Consider the following 9,122-nt stretch of genomic DNA (forward strand, 5'->3'; position numbering starts at 1 on the left):
AATATTATTCCTTAATTGATCAATAGTTTTGATCTTTGAGAAGTATAATAGTCATCTAATAATAGGGTTTCCTTTCTAACAATTTTTTTTTCAATAAAACAATGAAATATCTAAAATAACATTTTAAGAATAACTATCCAAACAAAAATATCATTTGAAGCCTTTATAAAAAAAAATTGTAATTTTTTTTACACAAAGTCAAATAAGTTACAGAGAATTATCTTGATGTTCTTCTCGCTCAGAATTATTCTCCCTTGAGTGAAATCAAATGAACAAAACTATTACCGAGTGAAATCAAATGAACAATAGAGTAATAAGTCCTTCCAGAAGATGACTTCTAAACAAGATTTTTTTCCAGAGTTTCACGTGAGACATTCATGGGTGTATAAAGAGAATCCCATACTTGTCGCCTTTCCCTAAAATGGATTGGTTCCATAGGTTTCATTTTTATCGTTGTACTTCAATCAACTTGTATTGTTTCCACTGAGCATATAATATAAGATAATTAAACCATCTGTGATTGATTTTATTGTGAAATTATGAATAAAAAAATAGTTTAACTCCTCTTAGAGGAAAAACTATAGGTCCAAATAGGCAAATATTACAACTTGTCAAAGAAATAGTCTCCAAATATCACAAAGAGACCATTTCACATCTCCTTGGTACAGAAATTCCAGAAGAAAAAAAAATCAATTTTATTCAAAACAAATAAAATATAGAAACATTCTTTTAGCTATTACTCTTAAAACAATGGTGCGAAAAGTTGCTAAATACCAACTTGACTCAAGAGAATAAAACACATGACACTAACGTGTTCCTAAAATCTAACTGTCAATTGAGCGACACATTCACTTTAATTGAGGAGTCAGTTAAGATGAAATCCCTTTTATTATCAGTCTTAGGATGATCAAAACAATTTAATCTTACTCTGATGTGTACCGGTTTTGTGAAAATAAGATCTCTTAAATCGCCTTTAGATTGCAATAGAAATGTATTCCATGAATCTCTCTCGCTTTTACCAGTTCTCTTAGAGCTCAAAAAATCAAGAATCTTTGCTGCATATTTCTCTTGGTTGCCACCATTTGAGTTTGGAGTTTTTCTTAGTTTACAATACAGTACAGCAAAAATAACAACCTGCATCATATGAAAAATATAGTATTCAGTATTCAGTATTAAGGAAATGGTTCCATGGGAATTTTAAGAAAACTGTACAGGAGTGGAGAAGGACCACTTTGATAAAGAACAAAAAAAATACCATCATCGAAAGCATACCTCGCTTGTTCCGGGGCTTGTGAGGACAGTACTAGTAATGCGAACTTTCCCATCTTCCACAGCTGTATTTTTATCCAGGTTATTATCATCTTCAGTCATTTCAGGTTCGGGTTTTAGAGTTGCCACATTATCCAATTCCTCGTACCACAGTTGTGCAACCCCAACCTGCACCAAGTTTGAGAGTGAGTGAAAACGAATAACCAGACTAAACTAAAGAAAGTTTCCATTCACAAAAGGACCTTCTCTATGGATTGTGGATCATCCATTCCAGAGATTTCAGTAGCTGAACCTCTTGCTTGGCGCCATATACAGGATTCTTGTAATGGCTCTACAAGCTCAAACTCCGGATGAACATCCACGCTTAAATGTATGTCAATCTTGCCTGTAACAAATGACACAGAAGTTCTACTTCAAAATAGATACTACTTCAGAAGTAATAGTTCACGATGAAGTACACCGTTGTTGATGATTAAGTACAAAACAGAGAATCTAAAAGATTTCAGGACAGTGCAAGCAGCCAATAGTCCTTGATATATAAACAAGTCCACTGAGACATACCCACGCAAAGCATTTCCAGAGTGTTTAAACTAAAAAATACACAATTTTAGGATGTAATAAACTGACCAGGTAGCAAATCAAAATGTTCCAGATGATGAATTGCTGTATCTGAAAGTCCATTTCCACTGAAATGAGATTGAAAAGTATGTTTCTTAGGAAACATATTCAACTGCAACATATAATGTATACAAACAAAAATGAAGAGTTTGGGAATAAAAGAACCGACAAACCTACCCGGCATAAACCATCTCCAGAGGGGAATTCAACCAATAAGGAAATCCAAGTAACCCTAAATTAGATAACTGGAAGTCCAAACAGACCCCGGATTCAATATCGATCTTCAGAATCCTCTGTCGAACTAGTGAGATAAAAAATTAGGAGTGAACAATTTCTAAAATTGAATTTGCACAAGAAAACATTGAAGAACGGAGAAAAGGATTACCCTTATCACAAATGAACATGTGATTCTGCAAGGTTGTCAATGAAGATAAAGGAACAGAATGTGGTAGGCCATCAAGCGCACACACATCAGTAGTTTTCTGTTGAAACTGGTCACAGGGAGTCTTATCTAAGATGGATAAATTTTGTCTGATTAGCTGGCCGCATTTCTCAACAATATTAGGAGAACCTGCTTTTAAATAATAAATGTTAAAGAAATTTCATTAGCGATAGCGAGATACAAGATATTTTTATGTGACCATGCAACTAATACAAATCAAACCTTCAAAAACTCCGTCTACTTTTCCTGAACTTAAACCCATGGTCCATAAAGTTTGAAACCTGGAATTACAGATGATCACAACTTGAACCATGTACTTTGAGAAATATGATCTAGACCAAGTAGGGGAAGGGGGATGAGGTGTAAATATGTACCAAAAAATGTTAAATGCACTGAATCACTCACCTGCGATCTATAATATAGAGAGTCTCATCATCTGATTTCAACAGATGCCAAGGGAAATATAATGATTTAGAATCAAATACTTCAGGTTTTTCCTCTTCATTGGTGTCCATACTGCTTTCTAGACCAAGCTTACTCATGATCCTGTTCCATATGCCTCCTTTTTTAACAGTGCTTGTCGGATAAAGAGTTTGTACTAAACGTGCTTCCATGTCCGCCCTCCTAATAGCATGGTTCTTACAAAAAGCAAGAGAATAAAATCAATGATAAGGGTCAAGAAAAAAAGGTATATAAATTTGCTAGTAAATCCAGAAAAAGAAAGAGGAAACTCAAATCAAATAAATAATCAAATATTTTTTTACTACAGACAAACAAGTGAAGATAAAAGTAGCATCCATTATGGCCCACACACTCCATTATAAAATCTAGTAAGAACTACTAGTTCAACAAAGTCCTTCCCCCTTTTCTTCCGTAATTAGAACTGGTTTCTATCAAATGGCGTCAGAGCTCCTTCATGTAGAAAGCATTACATGGCTTGATTAAGAACGGCACACTAGGTGACTGAGAAAAGACCGGGATTTGGAGGAGAAAATGTAAAATGCGAGTAAACTTATGATCAGAAACAAGCAAGGACCGATAGAGAAAGACCGGGATGACAATCATTGCTGATTCAGATCGCATATAAGAACATATTTAAGATTCAGAAACAAGCAAGGACTGATGGAGAAAGACCGAGAATCCAACCACTGCTGGTTCAAGTAGCAGCCTTGCTAGAGATACAAGTAAATATATGATATTCAAATTGATGTACATAAAATTCTCATCAAATGAGACAGCTGGCTTGAAATTTGATGATAATTATTGTATAAATCCAAATGCATACCTCTGAATCCAAAAAATATAAGCAATCCTCAGTAGCATTATAATATGAACCAGCCGGACGCCTTAATTTAGCAGATTCAAAATCACCATCCTCAAATCCTGGGGTAGAGCCAATCTGAAGAAGAGACGCGAAAGTATAAATGTAAAGTGTTAGTTTCATTATTTTATTTAGATACCAATAATTTAAAAAGGAAAAGGTTGATGTCTTTTATCATATTACATAAACAAATGCATATAAGGTAAAAAAAATCCAACGGCTAATTGTAAAAGAAAGGACACTTCAAAATTCATGAACTAAACTAATGCATATATATGTCTTCAATTAAGTGTTAGTAAGCAAAAGGCCAGCAACAAAGCAGTTAAATAGAATGAAACAAAAACATTCCAAATTGGTTACCGCGGGTATATTTATAGGTGGAACACATTTATAAGCAAGATAATTAAAATCGGACACGACTTTAATGAATGACATACTTCCTTGCTCGTTTAATCAAAAACATAGCCAAAGGGCTGTAAAAGCAAGACGATTGGCTTCTATGGTGAGCTAAGGGATACCTTAGAAGTTTTAAGCTAAAGGTCCAAGGTTGAAATGCTATAAACTAAAATAACCATTACTGACTAACATTTGCCAATATAACAAATGCAAGATGATAGGCTTCTAAACTAGACTGCGACCTACCCGATGAAAAGCTAAAATCTGTGTTGGTTTTGGTGGATAGTGAAAGCTTCTTAAAACTGGATTATCCAATTACTGACAGTGGTGCATCTCACCGTGTGACAAATAATGCTCAAAACATTCATAACATGAACTCCATTGAAGAGACTGATCCTATTTTTGTTGGCAATACATTTGTCCATAAATGTCTAAGGCTCTACAAAAAAATTCTCCCTAATCAATTTCAACAGAAAACTGGTCAAACACAATCATCCTCATATTCCTTCTATTATCGGAAAGTTAGTTAGCATTAGTAAATTGGTTAGAGATGATTGTGTATAATTTGAGTTTATCCTATCTCTTGCTTTGTGAAATCTTGGGGCCAAATATGAACTTTTTCTGTGAGGATGTATTTGACCTGATGTCTTAATCAATAACTGATTCTCCAATACAATATTATAATTCTTCAAAGATGAAGAAAGAAAGCTAAATATCATGTCATGAAAGAAAGAATGATAATTATTATTTCATTGATAAAATGTCATGAAATGAAACAGATAGTTGCTTTTCATTTCATTTAGATTGAATAATGACTGTTAATAACTGTTTCCTTTCTACCCAACCTGTATAAGTTTAACAAACTTACAAAGAATTAGTTAAGCCTTCAAATTTTACATTATTTTTCCAATAACTATCATCTACCATTATAAAGAATCGGAAATAATTAATTAGTATACTTACACAGTCCATAATCTTCCCATTGCCATCACATACAATAATCCTGTGATGATTGCAATCAGAAATGAAGAGACGGTTAGCACTTTGATCTGCAGAGACGCAGCCTGTAAAATAGGAAAAATGACAAAAATATCAAATTAGTTAAAAAACCCAGAAACATGAAGTATAAATTATTTCTTAGACATTATAATGATTATCTATTATAAATCTTGCAATTTAATTTCTCAATGTCCTAACCAAATGATATTTGATATCTAATAGACTACTAACTTGAATATCCATGTTAGGAAAGAATGGATGGTCTAGGCAACAAAAATTGAACAAAATTGGAGATGGTTAGAGGAAAACTAGGTGTCTAAAGTATTAAACAGTCTACACATACTTATATTTATATCTATGTAGTCAATACAAATTTCGGATATCAGTATGACTACTACGGTAGAGTTTGGGGAAGCAATACAAGAAAGAGTACACAATTAAGACATATATCCAATTATCAAAAGCATATAAAATAAATAAAAGTGATTTTTTTAATGGAAACACTGTATCCAAGGTGAAGATGGCGGCCAAAAAAGATACAAAAATGACTTTCGGAAAGCCGCAAAAGATGGGGAGGGGGATGAAGAAGCTGTTTCAGAGGAGAAGAAAGACAAGAAAGGAGGGCCCAATTTTGTCATCATTCAGAATTTTAGGGAGAAATGGCCAAGAAGTCCACAAGAAAAAAGCAACGGCTACAAGTTGAAGGAAAAAATGCTGTTTAAGTATGAAATGACAAAAAAATTTAAAATTTAACAAGATTTTCACAGTTGCAGCCTCTATCTGGCTTTCTACGGTTGGTGCAACAACAGCTACTCCAAACAGCAACACAGTGAGATTTTGTGGCACCTAGGGCTGCTATTTCTAATTGGGAGGTGGAACAAATACAAAAACAATGTTAATTGACCTCTTGGTTACCTGGGTAAAATAGAAGTAAGTTCTGAAGAGGAGAACAAATATACTGATCCTTAGTGATAATATCTTGCTTCCAAGATGTAGATCTCACGACATTGAGCAACTTAGAATGATCACTTGGTTGCTTCTGTAACCCTTGAATAGCTACATTTGATGCCAAAGTCAAAACCAGTGTAAATCCATACACAAAAAATATGAAAAACAGACAAGTGATCATTCTCTATACAACGTTGAAATGTGCCATTACCTTGGTATAGAATTTCAAGATTGACGTCCTTCTCATAACAAGTCATTGGGTTCTTAAAATTTTCAAATAATATGTAGCAAGCCCCGTTCTTTATCTATACATATCAAAAGAATTATTGTAAATAAAACGTAGGCAATAAAACCAAATGCATGTTTGTAAATAGATAACCATGAAATAAGACAGTTACTCAGTACCAAAAAACTGTAAAGGACACAACCAACTGTCCAAGTAGAAACTTAAGTTATTTCAATTTTGCGCAAAAGGTTCAAAAATTATTTTAAATCTAACATGCTCTTTAATAAGGAACTTTTTGAATTGGAACATGAACATTACACAAGCTAACTCGACATTGTCAATAATTAGTTTTTTTTTAGAAGAATGGGGATAACAAGGATCGAACTCATTGCGAACTGATCAAGAGCATTGCTGGAAATATATTTACAATAAATGTTAATGAATGGTATACTTAGCTAAGATTCACTGTATGGTAGAATAGATTTGATGCACTTTTGGAAATTGATTTATCACTAACTATTTCTCTAATAAATTGTATCTAGAATTTGTTATCCTTGTTGTAATCTTGTTGTATATAAATTGGCATTATGCAAAGTGATATACTGAAGGAAATTCAAAATCATTTCATCTTATACTTCTCAAACATCTCAAGTCGCCTTTGATAAATTTGGTCCGAGAACTTTTGTGTAATAACTTCTCTTAATTTTTTGTGGTCAATCTTTTTGTGGGTAATGGAGTTGTATTCTTACTATCCTACTATTGCAAAGGTATTCTATCGATTATCAATAACCAGTGATTTGGTCTTTCTTCCTTTATTTTGTGATTCAGCTTCTGTTATATTATATATAGCAGCAGCGGGGAGATTTTAGCAAACTAAACAAAGAACATTCTTTATGGTAGATGCATTAGTCTCTACATACAAACACATATTTATGCACTTCAAAAGCTACAAAAACAACTGCTAGGCGGGTTTGGATACATGGATCAAATCAAAATTCATATATTTCAAAACCTTAACAATAAATTTTACACACCTGAGGAAATGTCCTATGAGACAACAAAATAGGGAATGTGATATTTTCTGTCACCAGTAACTGAATTAGGTTCTCGCGATCAGAAGAATTACTTAATTTAAGGCCCATAATAGTAACATGAGGGAACCTGCAACCAAAATATTTTATTATTATTATTAGGGAAATGCTAACCAGTGCCCTCAGGGCAATGGTTAAAACTTTAAAAATAGTAAATTTATCTCGGTAATCTACGTATTTAGTGCCTCGAAAATTGAAATGTTAAATTTTCTATAAAATATTTTCTTTTTTTGGAATGCTTAACCATTGCCCTGAGGGCACTGGTTAGCAAGACCCTTATTATTATTATGAAAAATCCACCCCTAATTGTATCATGTTTTGGAGGAATGGAAATAATAACTTTCATATACCTTTCCTGAATTGCCTTCAACTTTTGAAACATAATGCCACATTCGAAATTGCTTGCAGCAAGAACCAAAAAAGTTCCATGAATTCCATCAATGCCAAAAAATTGTTTATTTTTAACAGATCTGTTTAACCAATAATGATGGGTGCCTGAAAATTCAAATCGAAAAGGAATATTTAATAGAGGAATGATGATGAGTTGTTCGATTCATTAAACCCCAAATGCAGTAACCAACATGTCTTATAATTGGACCCATGTTAACTGTAACACAACAAATGTTGCATACAATTCAAAACAGAGAAGTGTATCTGAGCAAATAATCATCTCATTTAATTGAAAGTATGTTACCAATCAGAAATTGTGGAAAATAGCGGTTTGTTCAAATTCTGCTACGCTACATCCCTATAGCCCCATCGAGATCGTATAACCAAAATGAAATAGATAAGAAAACAAATACCTTCAAGTTCATCCAAAGAAGATTCTATAAAAGACAAAAGATCAAGTTCAGGAGCATGTTTATGTGATACATGAGCCAATGTAGAGAACCTGAATATGACTGTCAATCAGAAGTCAGGAAAACTAACACAGCAAGAAAATAATGAACAGAAATTTAAGTCCCTAAATAAATTCCTGTCATCATTTATGATCCCTGAAACATAAAAAATATGCTTTTTCCTATGATTCATTTGCTTTGCAATGTTGTGCAACCACAGAAACTTTGAATGAACTAAACAATTACCACCACGCCATATAAATGGAAAAGCTGAAAGTTCAAAAAGCAATTACCTATGTTGATGAAACCCTGTCAGTGAAGTCCCATTCGCAATTGGTTTAGGAGAAAATGGCACTGAGCTTAAACCTTTTCCATATTGTTGATAACAATGACCTAGAAAAAAGAAGAAAAAAAAATGAAAATTGGTTGAGAAAATTGAATTGAACATTGTCGAAGTTGTAAAAGCTTGAGTAGAATATATAAAAACAAGTAAGAGTGATTTGAAGCATTGCGAATGAACCTGAGTAGTAGAGAAGTGGTTGTAGAAACCACCGTGAAATTTCTTTTACACGGCGATACCTCAGAGACAGAGCCATTTCTCTCTCAACGGCTGTGTGAAATATTTTGAGGTTATTTAGGTGGCTGTTTGGCTTTAAATTTAACCCGACCCAAATTGACCCGACCCGTTAATTTGTGATATGTAACTTGAAATTCCCACGATTACTAATCCACTGTTATTTTTTTTTGCGCGCGTGTATCACACTCAAGTAAGTTCTCACTGTTCCTCTTACATTTTTTCCCTCCGATTTTAACGATTCATTTTTCATGGGAGGTTATATTTCTCAGCAATTTTTTTATGCTAAATGTAAAATTCATAGGTAAATTTGAACTTTCAAGTGTGAGAGATGATGCATGGAAAGTGTTTGGAAAAATGTCTGTTTGAACTTTGTAGGACTTCATATTTGCACGTTTG

The 9,122-nt window shown here is 33.4% G+C and overlaps 1 protein-coding gene across 2 annotated transcripts; it reads right to left on the reverse strand.

Moving 5' to 3' along the window:
* Positions 1 to 680: 680 nt before the first annotated feature.
* Positions 681 to 8,764, reverse strand: LOC131652096 (uncharacterized). 2 transcript variants are annotated; one of them, XM_058921871.1, is made up of 17 exons: positions 8,670 to 8,764; positions 8,443 to 8,542; positions 8,114 to 8,202; positions 7,661 to 7,805; positions 7,254 to 7,380; positions 6,205 to 6,298; positions 5,961 to 6,101; positions 5,010 to 5,110; positions 3,615 to 3,728; positions 2,735 to 2,967; positions 2,552 to 2,610; positions 2,273 to 2,458; positions 2,065 to 2,188; positions 1,897 to 1,955; positions 1,512 to 1,654; positions 1,273 to 1,437; positions 681 to 1,134 (listed from the first exon to the last, which is right to left on the reverse strand). In XM_058921871.1, exons 1-17 carry the CDS (start codon positions 8,743 to 8,745, stop codon positions 832 to 834), a joined length of 2,259 nt encoding a protein of 752 aa, XP_058777854.1. In that variant the 5' UTR covers positions 8,746 to 8,764; the 3' UTR covers positions 681 to 831. The 2 variants fall into 2 exon arrangements, with proteins under 2 accessions (XP_058777854.1, XP_058777855.1); XM_058921872.1 differs by having other exon boundaries at positions 8,114 to 8,212; positions 8,670 to 8,708.
* Positions 8,765 to 9,122: the final 358 nt, after the last annotated feature.

Source organism: Vicia villosa, linkage group LG2, assembly GCF_029867415.1.
Source record: "Vicia villosa cultivar HV-30 ecotype Madison, WI linkage group LG2, Vvil1.0, whole genome shotgun sequence".
NCBI classification, from domain to species: Eukaryota; Viridiplantae; Streptophyta; class Magnoliopsida; order Fabales; family Fabaceae; genus Vicia; species Vicia villosa.